This window comes from Annulohypoxylon maeteangense (assembly GCF_022496945.1).
Source record: "Annulohypoxylon maeteangense strain CBS 123835 unplaced genomic scaffold GGS22scaffold_4, whole genome shotgun sequence".
NCBI lineage: Eukaryota > Fungi > Ascomycota > Sordariomycetes > Xylariales > Hypoxylaceae > Annulohypoxylon > Annulohypoxylon maeteangense.
The window spans coordinates 1,946,627-1,968,013 of NW_025953251.1; the positions used below are offsets into that span (position 1 = coordinate 1,946,627).

Consider the following 21,387-nt stretch of genomic DNA (forward strand, 5'->3'; position numbering starts at 1 on the left):
GTCCTTTACATGGTCGCATCGAAAACAAAGTTACGATCCATCCCAAGGTCTAGACCCTGCTTGCTTCCAATTCAGAAGGAGACCCTTTGTTTGTTAGAAATCGGGCAGAGAAGGAGTGATTGGAAATATTATTTTGCGAAATTGAACACCATCCTTTCCACTTCTCATTCTCTTCTAGAAACATGGCTAGCATGCGATGCAGGGAACGTATTCATAGATTCATAGGGATTCGATCGCATTCGTTTACTGATCAATTGGGGATCACAAATCACGGCTCACGGCTCACATCAGTCATGCCAAAAGCACGAAAACGCTCATCAGATTTGGTCAAATATTAGCATTATTCATCTCTCAGCGACCTCGGGTTATCTGTTAACGATTCTGATTATCTGTAGATACCTATATGCTGTGTTACCGTCATTGACGTGACGTACGAGGCTTTTCCGGCAGTGGTTAACGATCCCTACCTCTAATCCTTACGGTACTAGCATGTATCTCGGAAAGGAGGGAAAGAAAAGAGAAGAAAAGGTGTAAAAGGGAATCACTACCTGGCCGAGGCCTCCTTGTAAAATAATAAGCTTATGTCGAGCTCGGGACTCCGAAAGCTTATTTTTCCTCGGATTTTGGCAGTTATGTAAGACGGTGATAAGTGACCAGGGCTTTAGGCCAGGGGAAGAACGGTGGAGTGGGGCCGGAACGTGCAGGCACGATGTGAGAAACGCCGGGGGTAGAAGTAAAAGAAGTAAAAGAAGAAGAAAATATGCTCTTGAAGTCTAAAGTCTCCTTATTCTCAATTCGTACCCATCTGATGCTGGGTGTATTAGTAAAACGCGACTCTTACCATTTTCCCCACCCCCACCGGCAAGCGACCAATTAATCCGTCCTAGCATAACACTTTGGACCCAGTGAAGCTTGATACGATGAAGAGTGCCCAGACAGAATTAGGATTAGACGACTACCTGGGGTATATATGCCTGTTAAATCCCACCACATCTCGGTTCTGACATCTCGGTTTCCGCCGTGATAGCTCGGGCGAGCTAAGATAATGGACTTCCGAGTGGCAATGGCGGCGGATTTTGCCTTGCCTTGCCTTGATTATTTCAGCATTCTGACACTAGAAACCTTCCCCGAAGCTGGATGCCGGCTAGGAAGCCTCTCCCGGTCACCCGAGCGCTGCAGATGGTCGACCTAACAGATCATAGCGAAGGCATCCTCATGAACAAAGAGGCGTATAGATCACAGACCGTGACCATGTCATTCGATGGCCAAGACGAGCACCGCGCAGAACCCTCTGTTGCGTAACCCCAGATGTCGCCCCTTTTACTTTTTTTTTTTCATCGGATCGTCGCGCACGAATCCGGTCCGTAGAAAACGCCAAAGTCTCGGCACGATCCAGCCGGTCAGCAGCGGAATATGACTTGTCGCTCACCGCCTTAAATCGACCACTCCCGTCCTCCGGTTTATATTGTGCTTACAATCCTCGATGCAAGAACGCGTCCTAGAACCTCGATGTGTTGGATGTAATCGGTCGATTGATGAATCTGATAAAGAAAAATCAGAAACAGTGTTTGAGGCGTACCTACCTACGAATTGTTAGTTGCATGTTAGTTGATTTGCGGGAGTCTCCGAACAACCTTGGACCTTGGTGGACGGACGGACGTTCTGGAAGTTCCCATAGGTTCAATCTTTGTGGAGCTGCTAGCCATATGTATCCTGTTTGAAAAGACCCAAACGTGCCGAATTGGGACGGCTGGTTCCTAGCCTATTCCGAATCTAGCACGATATAAGTCCATCTAAATCATCTAACCCCGCTGAAAACTTGGAGTGAGTTGGAGATAGTATCATAGTGTCTGCGGAGCCGATGATTGACATCGTGAGATACCACTTACTTACTACGGTATGCTCTACATGATGCACACCTAGTTAATTAGGTATGTAGATATGCCTCATTCCCGTACTCGGCCGAACGTATCGCATGATGGCACCATCATGCAATCCCTGCTGCCACCGTCTTATCCCCTGAGCCGTACGAGAAAGCTTCGAATGTGTTTACACTATCGATTGAGGAAACTTCCAAAGACGCAATGTGAATCGTAATCTGGGACCGTGTCGCGCACGGGTGGGGGATCGGCGTCCAGGGCGCTCAATAAAGAGCTTCGTCAGCCATGCAGCCCTAATGCGCATTGCTTCACAGTCACAACGGGGATGTTTCGCGATGCTCTCGGCACATGTATGCCTTGTCGTGTCGCACGGCATACGAGTCATCGAGAGCTGCGCACAAGGGAATCATGACATGGGAAACCCGTAAGGATGGGGCGAAACGGGATTAGGCTTTGTAATATTTAAATTCCTATATACCAAAACTTTTGTCTAATGACAAGGCCCTAGAGCTCTACTGACGCCTTCCATCCCGGTAGCCTGGGGTATGGTGGATCGTGTGGCATATGTATACTAGAAACCCATAATTCCAACTCCGTCGTACATTCCAAACCAACCAACAGTTTCATCCAACGTGGGTATACCTCAATTTACACAGTAACAACGAGCTTAGCAGCTGAGACGCCCTTATTCACAAGATCGACGGCCTCCTGGATCTTCCCAACACCCTTGCCAACGATGATGGGCTCGGGCGCGGGGGTATAAGTGCCAGCCGCCAGAGCCGCCGGTAGGAAGTCGTTGTAGATAGCTTTTCCGACGAAGTTATCCTTCAGAGTGGTGCCGAAGATGGAGTACATCTGGACGCCCTCTGGGGGTTCGGGCCAGCCCCGCTTGGTTGAGGCAACAGCCTTGACACCCTCGGACTTGGCTAGAACCTGCTGGAGGATTCCTTGGGGAGCGCCACCAATGCAGTCAAGGGCACCAGCGCTAGTCTTGCCCTTCAAGGCGTTGATAAGGTCGTTCTGGACGGTGGGGCTAGCGTAGTCGAAAACCTGGCTGGCACCGAGCTTCTTGGTGTACTCAAAGTTCTTGGGGGAGGCGGTGGTGATGACTTCATAGCCAGAGTTGACGGCGAGCTGAATGGCGTTGCTACCAACGGCAGACGCACCACCCCAGACGATGAAGGTCTTACCAGTAGGCTTCTGTGGGGGAACAGTGGGGAGCTGAAGCTTGAGGTGGGTGTCCTGGTACAGAGCGCAGGCAGCGGTAGACATGGCTAGAGGGAGAACAGCGGCCTTCTCATAGGCAATTTGGTCGGGAAGATGAGCAGCCATGTTAGTTTGCACGATGGTGTACTCTTGAAAAGCGTTGTCCTGGTCACGCTTGGTGGCCATGCCGACGGCATGACCGACGACACGGTCGCCAACCTTGAAAGAGGTGACACCGGGACCAACAGCAGCGACAACACCAGCACAATCCTGTCCAAGCATGGTAGGGTAATTTAGAGGCCACCACCCGGCAGCTTGAAGAGAGCCATCAACGGGGTTGATAGCGATGGCGTGGTTCTTGACCAGAATCTCGTTAGCCTCGGGAGTCCACACGGGAGCGGGCTCGACCACAAAGGGGTGGCTCTTAGCCGCTTTGATCCAGGCAGCGTTGTTGGTGGCCGACATCTTGCTTCTGGTCTGTGTAAAGTATCTTAGTTGTTGTGTAGAGTTTTTAGAAGGCGAACGAGACGAATATATGTCAAGATTGTTGTTGTTGTAGATGTTGATGGTGAGAAGTGAGGATGCTGAGAGAATTCTTGGATTGAAATGGCGGCTGACGCCAAGTCTTAAGAATGTTTGCGAGAGAGTGAAAGACATGGGTGATGTCACTTGTGGTTTTCTTTCTGTCTGTTGCAGTTTGGCTGTGACTTGGGTTGCCTTGCTCGTTTTTCTTGTGATAGATGAATTACTGTCTAAGGTCTAAGACGTATGTACGAGATCGCTACAATCGGAAGAACGAATGCACACGAATGGGGATGTATTCTATACGAATACCTCCGCGGCCGAGCTAAACAGACATGTAACACGCATAAGCGCGGCGGCGATATTAAGCCGATACTTAGAATTGGTCGAATTCCATACGGCTCGTAGTTAGAGGTCGGAGTACACTCGCATCAAGGCTGTGTGCCTGCCTTGTCCTCCTACGCTACAACGCTACAATTGGGTAGTAGATAGGTAGTCAGAAATTAGGGAAGCAAAAGGGCTTCAATTAGGCTGAAGGATCACAAAGACCAAAGATTGCCAGGACGAAATCGGCTCCTATCAAATGAAAATGGCATTAAGATGTTGTGTAATTGAAGATCGAATAGGATGAGTGGATTCAGTGGACTTAGTGGATGAGTGGATTGGTTCAATGGATTGTCTGCAGGGACTTGCATGCATACTCTTATGTCCGAGCCGGCGGGGTTAAACGGGATCCTAATTCGTCACTTCGGATCTCGGAGATTCGCATATCGCGGAATAAGGTTAATCTTAACATCTGATTGGCCAGTCGTCGAGCTCTAACCATCCAATAGAGTTAGACCCGACGTAACGGCTGCGTAAACCTTGGAACAGCCAAAATGTAACCCAAGGCTGCAAATAAGGTTTCATTCTAAGCCCAAGACCCGCATTCAAGGATCAAGGGTTACGGCACCCAAGCTATCCGCATAGAAACTAGGTAGTTACGGCTAGACCCTTCAACTTTTACTAGAGAAAGTAGGTACCTACGTACATAATAAAGTTCTTAGATAACACATTAGAGCGCACGTGTATTTCCCAATGTTACCAGAGGCTAGCAGTACATTAGTCTCACTACCTGGTAATTACTCTCGATGTCCGAGGTACGGCTCGGAGTTTCCTATCCAACTAGCTTCAACTGTTTTACTTACCAAATTCGATCAAAAATACTTCCAAGATCAAATTTTCAATATGACAATGGCAAGAGATGAAAATTCTTATCAAGTACACAAGTTAACAATTGGAAGTCGTTTCAGTTATCCCTCCAAACCTGCCTCCAGCTATGGGGCGCCCAGGCTGCTTGATCTTACGCTACCGTCGCCTAGATCGCGACGGCAGGGACAAAGAATGCCAACGGAATACCGACGAAAACATTCATGTAGGTAATCCATACGGTGAACCACTAGAGCCCTGTAAAAATGTAAAGGTTGGCGAGGAGTCCTAAGCATTGATATTGCATCTGATTACACACACAACTTTTCCATTTCCAATAATATATTCGTTCTGCCGCACCTTTTACGGACAACACGCATGATGATCCCTTCGATATAGAAGAGTAGACTCATTCGTCGAATCTTGTTACTTAACACGAGTAACAGTTACGCTGAGTGCATAATTGACGTCTTTATACACGCCGGTCACCCTCCCTAGTAGAAAGGGAGTAGAAAAGAAACTCGATCATAGAAGCTAAACACCTTCATCCGACCGGACATACACTCGCAACTCCGAGCCTGCCCAATACATAGTTGCTGGGTAGACACGCATCTAATTTTCCTACAACCTTCCCTCCTTGCCTATTTGCCCCTTGTCAACCAATCCACAGGTAAATCCCGACAATCGCACCTGTATCGCAAACATACATCAACAACAAGGCCGACACCATGGTCCACCAACCAGAGCATCAACAGCCGCCCGCGAGTGACTCGGAGGACGTCACAATCTCCAATAGCAGTTTCGTAGCCACGAGCGAGAAGGTTGATGTCGAAAATGCAAATGCATCCCCCGCAGCGCCCGCGGCCCCGGAGCCTCCCCGGACGGGTCCTCCACCGCCACCCAATGGTGGTCTCGTCGCCTGGCTCCATGTGCTCGGCGGCTTCATGCTATTCTTCAACACCTGGGGTATTCTGAACGCCTTCGGTGTCTTCCAGACGTACTATGAGGGAGGCGCGATGTTCGAGAGGTCATCCTCGGATATCTCGTGGATCGGATCTATCCAATCGTTCATGGTGCTGCTCGGTGGTGTCTTCGCCGGTCCTATCTACGACAGAGGATACTTAAGACATCTATTGATTCTTGGCAGTTTCGGCATCGTGTTCGGACACATGATGTTGAGTCTTTGCACACAATATTGGGAGGTGGTTCTAGCTCAGGGTCTTTGTGTTGGGCTGGGAGCCGGTATGCTATTCGTGCCTTGCGTCTCCATTCTCCCTACCTACTTCAGCACCAAGCTCGGTCTGGCAGTTGGTCTGGCATCAGCAGGTTCCTCCGTCGGCGGTGTTATCTACCCCATCGTCTTGTACCAGCTCTTAGACAAGGTTGGGTACGCCTGGTCGGTCCGTATCATGGGCTTCATTGCCTTAGCGACCCTTCTCATCCCCATCAGTATTATGAAGATGAGATTCAAGGCCCCGAAAGCCAGATCTCTGATCGACTGGACCGCGTTCCGAGATGTCCCTTACATGTTCTTTACTCTCACTACTTTCATTGGATTCATGGGACTGAGCATTCTCATTTTCTACATCTCCTTTTATCCTCAGGAGCAAGGACTTACTGACGAGGCGCTCTCCTTCTACATGGTCCCTATCTTCAACGCCGCATCTTGTTTCGGCCGAATTCTCCCCAATGCCTTGTCCGACAAGATTGGCCCGTTCAACGTTGTCGCGCCTTGCTCGCTCATCACCGGTATTCTGATGCTCTGCTTAATGGCAGCTCACACCAGGGGAGCGGTGATTGCCATCGCGGTCCTCGTTGGTTTCTTTAGCGGCGTGTTCATCGCTATGCCTCCGGTCTGCTTCTTCCCCCTGACTCAGGATAAGTCGAAGCTCGGAACTAGAATAGGTATGGGTTTCGGTATCATTGCCCTAGGTCTACTGGCTGGTGGCCCGATAGCTGGTGCTATTCTCGGAAACGTGAAGCCGCTAAACTGGTATGGTCTATGGGGATTCGGTGGAGGTGTAGCTACCCTCTCCGGTTTTTTGTACTCGGCATTGAGGGTGTACCGTTCCGGCTTCGCATTGAACATCAAGGCGTAATCGTATCGCACAAGCTACTCCCTAACGACACATTCGCATTGCATATGCGGGACCTAATCAAGGGTTCTTCGAGACTGAAGGAAAATTGCATGGTACCATTGTATAGAAGGCAGAGTGAGCCGGGTATTCTCGCGATTGGTACATAAGTTTGGGCACCGTAGGATATCAGGCAAAAATTTGGGGATTGGAGCTCTAGTTAGGCTTGAAGGCTTCGGCCGTACGCGCCTTGCATACGAGAGGAGCTGGCGATTTGAGATTGAAAATGGTTATAAGGCATAGCAAACTTCGTTTCTTTACCTAGACATTCGTTGCATCATAGTAGACTTTACAATATCCATTAGCGATCTAATTATTATACCCCACTAATGCGAACCTTTAACCATAACCTCAATGCTATCCTAGAGTTCAAAGCTCGAATCCTCTGCTCCTGCGATAGCTGTGAAGCTATTCTTGTATCATGGGAGCATAATAACAAATCGCACTACACTGCATTTGCAAACGACTCAATTCAACGGCAACGTAGCATGATATTCACACACCACGCCAAGATCCATAATGACGCCGAGATAGATACAAATTTTAGCCATATGTAGGTATATAATGTTATATGTAAGTTTGTGTAGCGTAGATGAAGCAAATCCTAAAGTGGGTTACACATCGTGAGGCCCTCGCTTAAAACCATCTCGCATTTCTCTATGCAGGTAGACCCAAAGCCATAAATCCAATACCCACAGATAAGAACCCCCTTAATTCCACAAAACCTAAACCCAAACAAGATACGACCCAGTCCCGCAGGTGAATGTCAACACGATATCCTCGCTTATAGAGGCTTCCTCACAGCGCACTTAAACGGGGTAACGGTAACGTTCTCAAGGTCCCATACACCGATCTTAGCATAAATATCGTTTGCGACTATAGCGCGAACATCTGCCTCCGTGTTCGCGCGTACTAACCACGCGCTACCGTTGATGGCTAGACCCGCGTCGGCGGTTTTGGGGTGTTCTGCTAGGGTCGGCCCCGACATGACGATAGTTCCTGATTCAACCAATCCCTTAAGGCCGGCCATGTGTGCTTGGACGTTGCTAACACGGGTTGATAGGACGTCGGGTCTGTCAGGGATTCTGACGAGGAAGTCGTTTAATTGCGACATGATGGAGGTAGGGTTGAGGTATTGTTGTTTGTATTATAGAATAGGGGATTATGAGATGTATGGATCGTGAGTTCCGTCGCCTTGGAGATGTAAACAATTAGGTACCAATAAGATACCTAAGTTCTAGTTTGTTAAGTCGTTGATCGGGAGTGTCGTGAAATGGCTTCTACCAAGGGATGCTTACTCTAGAATTACAGAAGATTCAACTGGGCAACAGCCCGTACTATATTGCTAAAGATAGTTGACATCATACCCTCTATTACGTACTTAAGCTCATCGTCGCTAGTACTTTCCCCGTTTCAGCAGTGGAAATGGAGAATTGTAAGATATGCGTGGCTCGGAGTGTTTTCCGTAGGCCGATGTGATGTCTCCCGGGTGTTCTACCCGAAGGACTGAGCCATAGGCTGTTATAGCCTGATTAAGTCCTTTGTCCGCACTCCGCGTCGCGTCAACTATTCCAACTCGGCATCAAGATAGCCGATCAAGAGATCGATCTGATATGAATCAGTGTGTTTATGGTGTCACACTGTCCTTAACTCCATTTTCGCATATAGCTTGCCGTCGCACCACCATGACACGAATCTTACCTCCTTTCCTGGCGAACCATGTTTACCTAGGTAAATTCCTACCCCATCGCCACATTCCCACCGAGGGACACATTCGGTGTGGAATGTTGGGTCGGAGATAAGAATTATGATTTTGGTATAGTTAAAAAAGCACCCTTGGGCTGCGTACCAATGGTGATTTAGTGGGCTCGGTACGGAGTTTCTCTGCCTATCAGCCAAAATAGCTGACACATAACAGCGCTGTGTAACTAAGTATTGCTTTACTAGTCAGCACGGAGTAACGAATTCCCACTCTTCTCTCAATTCTAGCTACCGTAATGTCTGGGTACACAACAGCAAGTTCGTAAGACGTAAACACACCTTCTCTTGATAAGGAAAGTCGGCTTGGAGTTTCTAGAACACTATGTAAAGCAGTAAGGCCATCTTACGAAGCCGTGGCTAAAGGCGCAGTTGTACCTGGAGTTTCTCTTGTAACGTGTCGAACCACTGTGCTGGTATCATGCTTTCTATGATAGAATCCTCCTCTTACGTCGGACAACTCCTATGTTAGTCAGCGGATCGTGATTGTAATAAGAATAAGTCAAATTATCTTCATGAAATCCCTTTTGTCGCAGAAGATCACAGAGTTTTCAGCGTAAGTAGAAGATCTAACGACATTACGAATCTATTTAGAAGTTATAGAACATCAGTCAAAATAGGGAACAAAATGGGCAGCATCGAAAAGATCCCCGAAGTTGCACCCGATGCGATCCCAACTGTGGATATCAGCGCCTTCACTGATCCCAATGCTTCAGAAGACGCTAAGCAGGCAGTAGTCGATGCCGTACGACATGCCTGCACTACCTATGGCTTCTTCTATCTCGCCGGTCACGGTGTGAGCCAGGAGAAGCGCGAGGGTATCATGGACTGCGCTAAGAGATTCTTCGACCTTCCTCAGGAAGACCGCATGGATGTCTGGATTGGCAAGTCCATGGGCAAGTCTTTCCGTGGCTATGAGCCCCCTGGAATTCAGACTCACCAAAAGGGTCTTCTTCCTGACATTAAGGAGGTGAGTAGAAGATACCTTGCGCACTCAAAAAGGGGCTTCCAAGAATTGTTTGGCTAATATGAATATGTCAATTTAGTGCTTTATCATCGGCCATGAAGTCCCCGCCGATGACCCGGAGGCTGGTACCTTCTCGACCGGCCCCAACCTATGGCCTAAGAACCTCAAGGATGAGGAGTTCCGAACTCCTATCATGGACTACCAAGCTACTATGCTTGCGCTGTCCAAGGTTCTCCTGAAGCTCCTCGCCCGTGGTCTTCCCAAGGCCTGGGGCCAGCCCCCTGATGTCATGGACGATTTCGCCGTCAACCCCTCTATGCCCATGAGACTTCTACACTATGCTCCCCAGGAGGTCCTCGACGAGCGACAGTTCGGCGGTAAGTGTCCACTTCATCATTATCTCGCATCTGAAACTAACGAGACTCAGTGGGTGACCACACCGACTTCGGTGGTATCACCATCCTGCTCCAGGAGATGAACACGAAGGGTCTTGAGGTCTGGTACCCTCCTACCGAGACCTGGATCCCCGTTCCTCCTAAGGAGAACACCTATGTTATCAACATGGGTGACATGATGCAGAAGTGGACCGCTGGCTACTACCGCAGCGCCCGCCACCGGGTTATCACCTCCGGAACTACTCACCGTTACTCTACCCCTTGGTTCTTGAACGGCCAGCTTAAGCTCAAGTGTGAGGCCCTCGACGGCTCTGGTGTCGAGACTATTGTTGGCGAACACATCCGCCAGCGTCTCATTGCTACCATGCCGGAGGCCGGAAAGGCACTCAAATAGACTCATTGTGACTAAATATCGAGTGAAGTTTGAAGGGAACAGAGAGATAGCTACCCCTTTCCCTTACTTTATGCGCGCAAGCGCTAGTGTGTAACTAGTTGTAGATTGCTGGTGGGAGGATTGTTGTTCCGGTTTATAATTCATCAGGGACATATTCTTTCCGCAATTCTCTTTTGTATAGGTACCAACTAGGTTGTTAGAAATAAGCGGCTCAATAAAATCTATGATAAACATTCTTTGAAGCCAAATTACTGGAACACTTGCATATTATGATTTTGGTATTATCGAAAGCTTGTTACTTTAGTAACGAGTTCCCTTGGTTGGGTGATGTTCATTGACATAGAATTTATGTTGCTCCGCATTTTTGACGACGATTAACAGCTTTTATTTCTCTCTGTGACACTTGACGATTTGTTCATTATTACCTCGCAACTTTGTTACGAAGCTATCACATGAATGACAAATATTACTCCGTAACTTAGTCTCTTGCCAGCGTTTTAACAACGCTTAGTCTTCATATGCCAAACTTTCAGATACACAATAAAATAGTATTCTTTCTTCTCGCCGTTTATTGTTCTACGCTTTTCATTAAAAAAATGAAGACTCCATATGTTCTACATAAGAGTGGACCGTGTCCTCCGCCGAGGTTCGCCGATGGAGACATCGGAAATCCGACCTCTACCTGTATTACATAATACACGAACCACTCTAGATTCACCTATTTAATATATTAGCGGCTAACGTGTATATTCGAAACATGGAAAGCCCCTCAGTTATTCTATTTATACGTATCGGTGACGATGCGTCTCCAACATCTCCCTCAAAGGTCACATCTTAGTCTAAACTCAACAATCCATAGTCGATAGCGTTTCTACAGATTAGACAAATCATCATCTCTACGGGGGAGACTATACTATATAAATATTCACGAATTATATTTTGGATAGCTTTACTTGACGTCGCTTACCTAAGTGTGTTGTTGGTAGGTAGCTGCGAGAAGACATTTGCTGCAGATGTCAGGTCTTGGCAGCATCTGACCTTAGTCAATGGTTTGTCAACTGCGATTACCCAACGATGGGTAAGCATACGTCTATTTATATAAGGTACCAACCTACCTACCTATCCGGGAACCGTAGTACACCAGATCGGATCTGTATGCAGTCAACTTTAAACTTGCAGTGAGGACGTTGGCTTCCATCCCCCGTCCAGACGGGTTTTACTAGTTCCCAGGTATTCGGGCCTTGAAGTACTTCCAAGTACTCACACAAGATCGTCCCTTTATTCACACACCCTCCACGTGGCTAGCTGGCTCATGTATGCCCTTCGTCGTATCGGTGGTAACAGACTGCATGTAGGCAGCTACCCGTACCTCCATCTCATTGCATGCATGAGATTTCAGGGACAGACCTTGATCGCGGACGGCACGTGGCGGTAAGGAAACGAGACCCGGTAATCCATAAACCGACCCAAGTAATGAATCTACTAGATCCTTAGGTACCGACTCCGGTAACCGGTTCTTAGCTCGTGAGTGTTTGTTTTAGCGTACCGTTGGACGAGGTCAGCCCCTTTCTGTTTCCCCTCTCCTGGTTATATAATCTACACGGACCCTGTTTCATCTCTGACATCTAAGCACACACAATAGTTTACCACGGTTAAGTGAAGAGACGAGACTCTTCATTTTGAGAGATACTAGGTACTCAAGTCTCTCTAAGTTAAGTACATTGATGATCTACATTGCCACCAAACCAAAGGTCCGAACGTTTCGTGTAACCGGCTTTTTAAACAGCGTACCTATTTTAAGGAATGTAGCGAGTTTTACGTGATAAAACGCCACAAACACATATGTAAGTCATTTCAACCGGCATAGAAGCGTAGGTTCGCTCTCCCCTGTTCATAATGACAAATCATAAATACCACTGTGTACTAGCTACACCGGTCTCCTGGATGGTCCCGAAAAGCAAAATTCGGTAAGGAAGAAAGATACGACCAATGTTAGTAAATGTATACATCATGAAATTTTATTTACCTGATTAAATCATCTCTAAAGACTCCAAATATCCCGTAGGTACCTATGTAGTGGGTACGAACTTATATATGTGCCTTGGGGGAAGATAGTTGCACATTTCAGTACCTATAAATGATATGTTTGACCTGATGTACTTTACTTCTAAGAACACAGCCCTATAATATTCAGGGCTCATGTTCCAATTAGTATACACCTACCTAGGTAGTTACTAATGACAACCTTGAAATGTATTGTTTTCATCTATCATGTTCACCGGATATGGTTAAAAATCCCGGGAGGCTGTAAACTTACAATATCTTCCGGAATATCCGGAATATTCTACTATGGCATACAATACACGTACTAATTGTTTGTAAAAAGTGCCTTATGAATAATTATCAGTTGAAGCAGCTGTCAATCTTCAGATAGGTAGGTGACAACACGGACATGCCGAATCTACGAATTTATCAATAACACGAACTAAGGTGATACATGACCTCATATCCCTAATCTAAATACATATCATAAAATTTATAAAATTCATAAAATATCTCAATGATGTACATATTCATCAAGACACCTAAAAGGCGTCTATATAATCTAAGATGGAGCAGCAAACCCCTATCCCATCTATGCTAAATCGCAGTAATACGCCATATTGTATGTACCTATCTTTCTTGACCGACGACCTGTCTTATTTATAGCCCTGTCCCTTATGCCGCCACGTTTATACTTACTTAGATACTTACACACAAGTAAATATACAAACCCCCACCATCCCTACCTCGCACCCATCTCCCTCAAACAACCCTTCACAATCCCCACTGCCTCATCCACCACCTCCTCCCCGCGGCGCCACGTATAAAGCTTAACGCCCTGCCTCTCCAGCGTCTCCTGCGCGCGCTGCAGCCTGCGGCGCCACATATCCAACTTCTTGTTCACCGCGGCGGCTGGAGGGGTTAGGCTCCCAGTACTGCTACTACCGCCGCCAGTGGTAGAAAATGTGCCGCTAGCGGCAAGCGGCAGCGCCTCGAATTCTGCATCGGACCCTTCCGTCCGCCTCCTGTTCAGGCCGAAGCTGTTATTGGCCGCCGCGAGACGGGGGCTGGGGCTCGATCTAGCCGTCGTAGAACCGGACGACGTGGCTTTGCGCCGGGGTGGGGGTGGAGGTGGGGGAGGGAGCAAGATGTTTTTCGACGAGCCTAAGTTGGAGTTGGAGTTGTTAGTGGTTTGGCCGTTAGTCCGGGTCTTTACTAATGCCATCTTCTCGTTTGCGCTTGTCTGATCAACCGATCTCTGCATTTGCGCTAGTGGGCTCGGCGTCATTGATTTACTGGTTGTTGGCTGGCTAGTTTTCCGCGGTGCTGGCGGCGGGGGTTTCTTATTGAGCGCATCTCTATTACTGCTGTTCGTAAGCACAGGAACAGCCGACGTGCTCTGCAGTGAGCTCGGCTTCGCCGGTTTTGGTGGCGGTGGCTTGCGCGCCAACAGATCTGTAGGTTTTACAGGCTTAGCCACTACCTTTGAGTCCGACTTGACTTTACGGAGCGGTTCTAGTGGTGGGTCTTCTGAAAGATCAATCAGGTCGCCCGTATCAGGCTCGTTAGAGGGTTTTGGTGTGGTTGTTATTCGGGGCGGCAACGGGGGTCTTCGGGGCGGGTCATCGCTTTTGCCAATATTTAATTCGGAAAACTTCCGATTGATCCCAGAGTCAAAATAACCTGTCTGTTCGGGCGTTGTAACATCGCGAATAAAAATTGCAACAATCCTCCCCGGATTTGCAACTGCTAGCTCGGTATATACTTCGAGATCCGCCTCGCCGCTATCGCCGACCAACAGAAACTTCCGTTCCGGAAAATCCCTCATGATTCTTTCTAACGTGCCCTTCTTGCGCTCAGCTACGGGCTCGAAGATTCCCTGAAGTACGCCGGTGTACTGCTTGAGGTGTAGCGACCCTGGCGGAAGGCCTGCTAATTTGAAGAATGTGGCTAGAACCGGGTATAGTTGCCATGGACTATTTGAGCAGTAATGAACGCGTACGCCGAGGTCATGTAGCGCGCCATACCAATCGCGAACACCATCGATAGTTAGATCACGCAACTCACGCGCAAATGTGTTCCGGAAAACTTCCTTGGTGCCCAGCGCGATATTGGACTGTTTGATCGTGTCATCGATATCACTGATTAGGCTGACGCCCTTCGGCTCGATGATCTGCACAGGCTCTTCGCAGGAGATATCCTCGTTCACGAATACGCGCACGTGCGTTGGTACGAAGTCGAGAGGTACTCTGGTTGAGAAATGACCCGCATCATTAGTCGTAACAGTGCGCGATTGAACTTGCGACTCATTGTAGAAGAATAATGTAATGGGTAGTTGAACTAATGGCGTTGTCAAAAATGGAGCTATTCGAGCCATTAGGTTCGCATTCGCAACGGCGAGTTCAGCTTCTGTAAGCTCGGATCCTGCTGTTGTGTTTGTACGTCCTCTGAGAATAGGAGACGTTGGCGCTGATGGAGGTGATCGACTACCATTTTGCGATTGTTGGCGTAGGCGCCGTCTGCTTCCTTCGACATCGGAACTCTCATCCCTCGGACGTTCGCTGTACTTCCCTCTCTGTGCAGCTTCTTCTTCAGCTTTACCTCTGCGCTCGATTTCCCTTGCTTCTCGTGCGATACTCTCTTGCTCACGTTCCTCCTCGTGCTTTTGGTGCAACCTTCCCAACGAAGGCTCTGGAGTAGGTGATGGGTCGGGCTGCTGAGCCCTTGGAACTGGTATACCGCTCAATTGTCTTGCCAACCCGATCCATAATCTATTAGTCCGCGTCATTGGGCCTCTGTGGGGGTTGTATATCCAGCCTCGAACATCGACGTCTACGATCGCCTTCTCGTCCTCGTGTCGTGACCACTCATTCCTCCAGTATTCCTGTTCATTCATGCCCACAGTCGAGGTAGGGGGTGGTCCTCCTGGATTTTCAAACTGTCTCGGTTGGGTCTTGACATGCCTCTTCGCATACGTCGGAAATAGAACCATCTGCTCGTTCCCCTTTGTTACGAAAGCCACATCAGGGAAGGATCCGGGAATTGTGATATTTGGCGTATCGAACTCTCTTGATCTTGTCTGGTTATATGACTCCCTAATCTCATTCACAGCTGTTGTGGTAGCTCTATACATGCTGCCCGCCATTGCCGCGAGCTTCTTTCTCCTCGCGCCCCTTTCGCGTCCGCCTTCGACACCGTAATTTCCGCTACCCACGCCATTTTCAGGCATGTAACTCATCTTACCCGTCGTAGTTCTAGATCCATCCTTCGCACGTTTATTGCCAGGTGGCGGTAACCCCAGAAGCAGCCGTCGCGCGTGGTCGACGAGACGCGACTGCTCACGGCGACGGCGCTGGCTGTCGAGGATAAAACGATATACGCGACTCTGGATGCGGTGCTTGTAGTAGGGAAGTGTATCGAGGTGAAAGCCAAGGATGCGCTCGCGGTACCGTTCGCGTAGACTATGCGGGAATAAGTATTGTAGGAGCGATCGCTTATGATGGGGATGTGGTCGAAGTGGTAGGAATCGACGAGGAGGAGCCACTTTAGAGGATTGAGATAAATGTAGGTAGGTGGTAAGGCAGGTAGGTAGATAGATGGGTACCTAAGCAGGTATATAAACGAGGTTACAGCCTCGCTGCTTATGACGATCACAACGTGATAGAAATTCAGCCAGGTGGCTCATGTCTTTAAAAGATGAGAAGACGAGTGAGAAGAGAGAATTGAGCAATGACCAATAAAATTAACACATGGCATATAAAATTAAGGGGTCCTGGTTAAAGAAGGCACTTGCGATACACAAGATTCTATCAGATGACTTAGTTGTGTCCATCGCGATTGAAAAAAAAGTTGGTGCTTGTGCTGTCAAGTCTCATCTGGGGAAGGTGGAAGGTCCAGGTTCAGGCCAACTTTGGTGGGGGCTGCGCACTGGTGACATCAGCTAAGGATTCAGTGTTCTGAATTCTACAGCCTATCTAGACCGCCAGATCCCTGTTCCTGCCTTACATCCAGGGGTAACACTCCGTACTACCCGGGTACTGCATAAATACTCTGTACCGTAATACTTCGTACTACCAATTAATACTACATCGTCGTTCAGCTCGGAGCTTCATATTGTTCTCGAGACAATTCATCATTTATCCTCACCAGTCATGAGATAGTATATCAGCTTCACAGATGACCTGTTTTGGCCAAGGTACCTAATATTGGGGAGATTATAAGTTTTGTCACCGACGACGAGTTTCGGTTCATTACTATTATCACCAGATCTGTCTCTTCTTGACCCTCCCGGTACTCTTGGACTTTTTCTTCTTGTCGTTCTTGAAATTGAGAACGGCACCCTTACCCGATCTCTCGGCAGAGCCCTTCTTCCACATGCCTTCGGTCCGAACCGACTTCGCGTCTAGCTTCTTCTTATCCTTATTGCTAAGCTTGCCGTTGCCTTTTCTCTTCAACGATTCCTTTAGTCCGTTCAGCTCCGTCCTACCAGCATCCTTGGCCTTTTTCTTATCGTGCTGAGTTTCAAACCACGTCCGCTTCGGCCGTGACTTGATCTCGTCTTCGTGAATAACCATATTCTCGCCCTTCTTGATTTCCATCTCCACCTGCGCCAATTGCTTCTCTTCTTTTTCTTCCTTGGCAATAGCCTCTATTTCATCTGCCATCTCATCGATCTTGTCCTGCCATTTATCGCCGTCGGCCGGATCGATAATCAAACTACTAATCTTAGCTCCTTGCGCCTTTCCTGCTTTCACCGCTGCTTTGACTACTTTGCGATCAGGTTCTGCGGCGAGCGTGATGGCGACACCCGACCGCCCCGCTCGAGCGGTACGTCCCACACGGTGAACGTAGATCTCGACAGTTTGGGGACCCTCGTAGTTGATAACGGTATCTACTCCCTTGATATCAAGACCACGTGAAGCTAGGTCCGTAGCAAGCAAGAATGAGACCTTGCCGTCACGGAAAGACTCGACACTAGATATACGCTGCAATCGGTTAGAAACTAGACACTCCGCTACATTTTAAGGCGACTGACCTGAGCTTGGTTCATACTTCCGTGTAATTCGGCACAAGATAGATTGAACAAGGCAAAAATGATCCGAGCACGATGCGCTTCTTTCTTTTGTCTAAAGAATATGATGACCCGTTCAGTGTGCATCGTTTTGCAAATGTGGATGAGGTAGCCCATCCTTTTCTCTTCTCGGCCTGGTCTTAGCCTAACGAACTTTTGCTCGAGCTTGTCGTTTGTTTTCCGCTGAGAGTCCACCATTACTCTGACCGGTTTATTCAGACCGGCGCGGATGAGTCGGTCGACGGAGGAAGTCATAGTGGCCGAGAATAGCATCGTCTGTCGAGACTTGGGCAAAGTAGTAAGGATTTCGTTTAACTCGTCTGCAAAACCGTCCTCTAACATTCGGTCGGCCTCATCAAGAACCAGAATTTCCACTGTATCCGTCGAAAAACTCGCCGAATTACGCATGTGATCGATAAATCGACCCGGGGTCGCGATAACAACATCGGGCCTTAGACGTAACTCCGCCTCCTGGACTTTCAAACTCAACCCACCTACTGCCAGACAGAACTTGATATCCGTGTGGCTCGCGAGCTTAGTGGCGACAGCGTGACACTGGATAGCAAGTTCTCGGGTAGGGGTCAAGATAACAACGCGACTTGTAGGGATTTTGTTCGGCCTGTAAAGTAACCGCTCTAGGATGGGGACGACGAACGCGGCAGTTTTTCCAGATCCTGTGACAGCGCCACCGACCAAATCTTTGCCCTCTAATGCGAGTGGTATTGTTTTCGCTTGAATCGGGGTGGGTTCGTTGAAGCCAACGGAATTGAGGCCGCGCAGAATGGGTCGTGAGAGAGACATATTTTGGAAAGATGACTTTCCCTTCTGATTTCCTATCGACTTTTTCTCTTCGGGGGCGAAGAAAGCAGCTCTCTTTGCAGCTTCCTCGGGATCTTCCTCGTCGTCCGTATCGTCCGATTCGACAGCATCGTCGGGATGACCAACTGGCGTCGCGACAGAATCGTTATCGGAAGCATCGCCTTCATCTCCTTCATCGCCTTCGTCCCGATCCGATTCAGCCTCCGCTGCATCATCACCAGACTCTTCATCCGAAGCAGCACCCATACCAAAACCATCTGCAGCTAAGACTTCGTCATCCTCGTCATCAAATTCGATATCCCCATCCTCTTCTCCATCAACGTCGCTAACGCCATTGACTGCCTCTTCTTTCTTATTATTCGCTTGCGCGCCATCATCTATATTACCCCTCCGTCTTCGTACGATCTCATCGACGTCGACGACTCTCTTTTGAGTATTTCGGTCCATGCCCTTTTTTGCGCCATCGAAACCCCAGCCCTCGAAATCCTCTGTTCTGAAATCGGTAGTGACATTTTCGGCGAATTCGAAATCGGAGTCGATAGCTCCATCGTCCTCATCTTTCTTGCCCCATATACCATTTTCTTCCTCTTCTAAGCGGGCAGATTTCTTACTCTTCTTGGCCTTCTTTTTTGGTGGGTTCGGCTCGGGTATCTCTTCTTCCTCATTAGGAAGCTCTTCATTGTCGGAAAGGGTGTAGATGAAATCGTCGACCTTGCGCTTGGAAGCCATATTAAGCTGAGTCGTAGCTTGAACTTGGTGCGGGACGAAATTCAATTGAAGAGAAAACTTCGATATTGAATTTATTTTTATGCCGGGCGGTGAAGTAGGGATCCACCTAATAGTGTAAGACCATTGGCCAGAATCTCGATATCTAGGTACATACTGTGGGTCATTAAGTGACCAATTAGATTAGATGGAGTTCCCGCCCCGCTCAATACGTATTACATAGTAGACCACTCTACGAAGTTTCAAGTTTCTAAACCGAAGAAAGACAACCATTATTACCTAGTTATCGTTTTATACTTAGTTCATTCGCTATATACAAGACTGGGAATCTTAAAAAGTCATCAACCACCTAAACTGCTATCTCATACAACAAACAACGAAGAGAAGTAAATCTAACTATCCTAGTAGCCATCTCTAGGTGGCGGCTGCGTTGATGGTCCTAGAAATTCTTGATCTATCCGGTCCCAATCTGGCAGACTATAATCCAAACCACATATTCTATAGTCCTCTCTGCGAGTCGACTTATAAATACGGCGGTGAGACCTATCCATATTGAACAAGTTACAAATGAATGGCATCGGCGCCCAAGGCCTAGTCCAAGAAACGTCGCGTGGGTCGTAGTATCTGCCCAGAGGAGTGTGTTCGAATTGAAGTGCATCCACCGCCGCCACCGCCCGAGGCTCCAGGGTGTTAATTATGAAGTTTAGGTCAGGTGCGCATGCGTTTCTACACCCTTGGTCGGCGATGTTACGATTCTCTTGATCGTCCCATTCGAAATTCTTCAGCATGTTCATGAGATCATCTGAGTAAGGTGTTCCAACTGGGTATGCATTGACGTCGTCGAGACGCCTACTATCCGGGCGGTGCTGCCATCTTTCAGTTTCGTCTTTCGTTTGACCAGGAATAGGTGGTTGGCGACTATCCTGGGGAAACGGAATATGTGTCATGCATAAGCTACGTAGGACGCAGCCTATCGCATAACTATCCTCCCAATAGTTTAGTCTCTGCTCCTCTGGGAACAGATTGAACTTTGGTAATTTGGTCTCGTCGTCTCCCTGAACCGCCGCCTGTCCAAAATCGCATAAAATTACACGGGGGAGCACATTGTATTTATGTTCTACAAAAGGATTCCCTCCATAGGTAGAATTCCGGTAATCGAGCATTATATTTTTCATACTAATATTTCGATGGTAAACGACAGGCCGCTGCGCAGGGGCGGTAAGGCTTGGTATACCTGGGACGTGTGTTGGAGTTGTACGTAACCTGCGAATGGCTTCGCATAGAGTCCGAGCGACATGCCAAATGAATGACTCTGGAATTCTCGCCTCTCTCTCGTAATATCTATCTCTTAAACTCTCGAGGCTACCCCCGTTTAAATACCTATACCCATAATTAGCTGCAGCCTACAATTTAAGAAGCCATAAGTATTCGGTAAACCTTACTCGAAATACAACTCATAGACACGTTCATTTGGCACATTCTCGTAAGTGTAATGTGTTTCTAGACTGTTAAAGCAAGAGCCTGACAATGTGACTTCACACTGATGTCTAGTTCCAGTCGATATTCTGAATTCGGGTGGCTGATCACCGGAGTATTGCCAAGGGAATACAGGATTGTCCGAGTGCTCGAACCTTTTAACTAGATATAATCTTTTATCTTTAAGGGACTGGACAACGTAAACCCGCTTACTGAATACTTTCATAAGCAAGAAGCCAGAACCCATGGTATGCTCGGCCTGGCGAGCTCTGGATTCGGCAGCATTTTTACCGTACTCGTTTGGGAGGAAGACTCCTAGACATCCATGTTCGCGTTTGTTGCCGTTCCTTGAACACGATATCATGGTGACAATGAAATTTGAAAGTGCTAATTGACGATTTATTTTTTGAAAGTGATAATTAGATAACTTGTTCAATCAGTTATCTTGTCGTAATTATATCTGAGCTATCCTTTTATTCGGTACCTACCTTAGATATGACACCGCAAATACCTACACATTGTGACCGATGAAAGAACGATTATGGGAGCTATCTGCATCCGTCGAGAGACCTGTACATAAAGAAATCATGTAGGCGATTTCTTTCAAGAATACCCACCTAGGTACGATAATATAATTAGAGTATGACACTATCCTTTTCTTTCATACCTAAAGATTACACCTCTCAAGGGAAATGAAATCCTTTCGGGACAGGATCAAAAATGAACGTCAATACCAAAATTCCTTGGCATGGCACTGGACCATGCCATTAGCTAGGTATTATAAAGAATATTATCGATGAACGCAAC

General features: G+C 47.8%; 6 protein-coding genes across 6 annotated transcripts; 2 read left to right on the top strand and 4 right to left on the bottom strand.

Moving 5' to 3' along the window:
• Positions 1 to 2,326: 2,326 nt before the first annotated feature.
• GGS22DRAFT_157652 (GroES-like protein) lies at positions 2,327 to 4,241 on the bottom strand. The gene has a single exon (XM_047960530.1). The coding sequence runs from the start codon at positions 3,741 to 3,743 to the stop codon at positions 2,529 to 2,531; it is 1,215 nt and encodes a 404-aa protein (XP_047821459.1). The 5' UTR covers positions 3,744 to 4,241; the 3' UTR covers positions 2,327 to 2,528.
• A 538-nt stretch (positions 4,242 to 4,779) lies between these two features.
• GGS22DRAFT_157653 (MFS general substrate transporter) lies at positions 4,780 to 7,280 on the top strand. The gene has a single exon (XM_047960531.1). It carries the CDS (start codon positions 5,525 to 5,527, stop codon positions 6,893 to 6,895), a length of 1,371 nt encoding a protein of 456 aa, XP_047821460.1. The 5' UTR covers positions 4,780 to 5,524; the 3' UTR covers positions 6,896 to 7,280.
• Positions 7,281 to 7,456: 176 nt separating this feature from the next.
• On the bottom strand, positions 7,457 to 8,542 carry GGS22DRAFT_157655 (uncharacterized protein). Its single transcript, XM_047960532.1, has one exon. The coding sequence runs from the start codon at positions 8,043 to 8,045 to the stop codon at positions 7,716 to 7,718; it is 330 nt and encodes a 109-aa protein (XP_047821461.1). The 5' UTR covers positions 8,046 to 8,542; the 3' UTR covers positions 7,457 to 7,715.
• A 400-nt stretch (positions 8,543 to 8,942) lies between these two features.
• GGS22DRAFT_157657 (Clavaminate synthase-like protein) lies at positions 8,943 to 10,678 on the top strand. The gene is made up of 3 exons (XM_047960533.1): positions 8,943 to 9,659; positions 9,736 to 10,033; positions 10,084 to 10,678. Exons 1-3 carry the CDS (start codon positions 9,318 to 9,320, stop codon positions 10,443 to 10,445), a joined length of 1,002 nt encoding a protein of 333 aa, XP_047821462.1. The 5' UTR covers positions 8,943 to 9,317; the 3' UTR covers positions 10,446 to 10,678.
• A 2,481-nt stretch (positions 10,679 to 13,159) lies between these two features.
• GGS22DRAFT_198818 (uncharacterized protein) lies at positions 13,160 to 19,107 on the bottom strand (the record flags this gene model as incomplete). The annotated part of the gene is made up of 4 exons (XM_047966188.1): positions 13,160 to 15,981; positions 16,663 to 16,741; positions 16,791 to 17,473; positions 17,524 to 19,107. 4 exons carry the CDS (start codon positions 19,105 to 19,107, stop codon positions 13,231 to 13,233), a joined length of 5,097 nt encoding a protein of 1,698 aa, XP_047821463.1. The 3' UTR covers positions 13,160 to 13,230.
• A 264-nt stretch (positions 19,108 to 19,371) lies between these two features.
• Positions 19,372 to 20,992, bottom strand: GGS22DRAFT_112125 (uncharacterized protein). Its single transcript, XM_047957980.1, has 2 exons — positions 20,547 to 20,992; positions 19,372 to 20,484 (listed from the first exon to the last, which is right to left on the bottom strand). The coding sequence occupies exons 1-2, from the start codon at positions 20,942 to 20,944 to the stop codon at positions 19,506 to 19,508; spliced, it is 1,377 nt and encodes a 458-aa protein (XP_047821464.1). The 5' UTR covers positions 20,945 to 20,992; the 3' UTR covers positions 19,372 to 19,505.
• Between the last annotated feature and the right edge of the window lie 395 nt (positions 20,993 to 21,387).

Coding starts and splice junctions, on each gene's coding strand:
- GGS22DRAFT_157652 (XM_047960530.1), bottom strand. CDS start 3,743: ATGTCTTTCACTCTCTCGCAAACATTCTTAAGACTTGGCGTCAGCCGC.
- GGS22DRAFT_157653 (XM_047960531.1), top strand. CDS start 5,525: ATGGTCCACCAACCAGAGCATCAACAGCCGCCCGCGAGTGACTCGGAG.
- GGS22DRAFT_157655 (XM_047960532.1), bottom strand. CDS start 8,045: ATGTCGCAATTAAACGACTTCCTCGTCAGAATCCCTGACAGACCCGAC.
- GGS22DRAFT_157657 (XM_047960533.1), top strand. CDS start 9,318: ATGGGCAGCATCGAAAAGATCCCCGAAGTTGCACCCGATGCGATCCCA. Junction 9,660..9,735: donor TTCTTCCTGACATTAAGGAG/GTGAGTAGAAGA, acceptor ATGTCAATTTAG/TGCTTTATCATCGGCCATGA. Junction 10,034..10,083: donor CGACGAGCGACAGTTCGGCG/GTAAGTGTCCAC, acceptor AACGAGACTCAG/TGGGTGACCACACCGACTTC.
- GGS22DRAFT_112125 (XM_047957980.1), bottom strand. CDS start 20,944: ATGATATCGTGTTCAAGGAACGGCAACAAACGCGAACATGGATGTCTA. Junction 20,485..20,546: donor GTCTATGAGTTGTATTTCGA/GTAAGGTTTACC, acceptor TTATGGGTATAG/GTATTTAAACGGGGGTAGCC.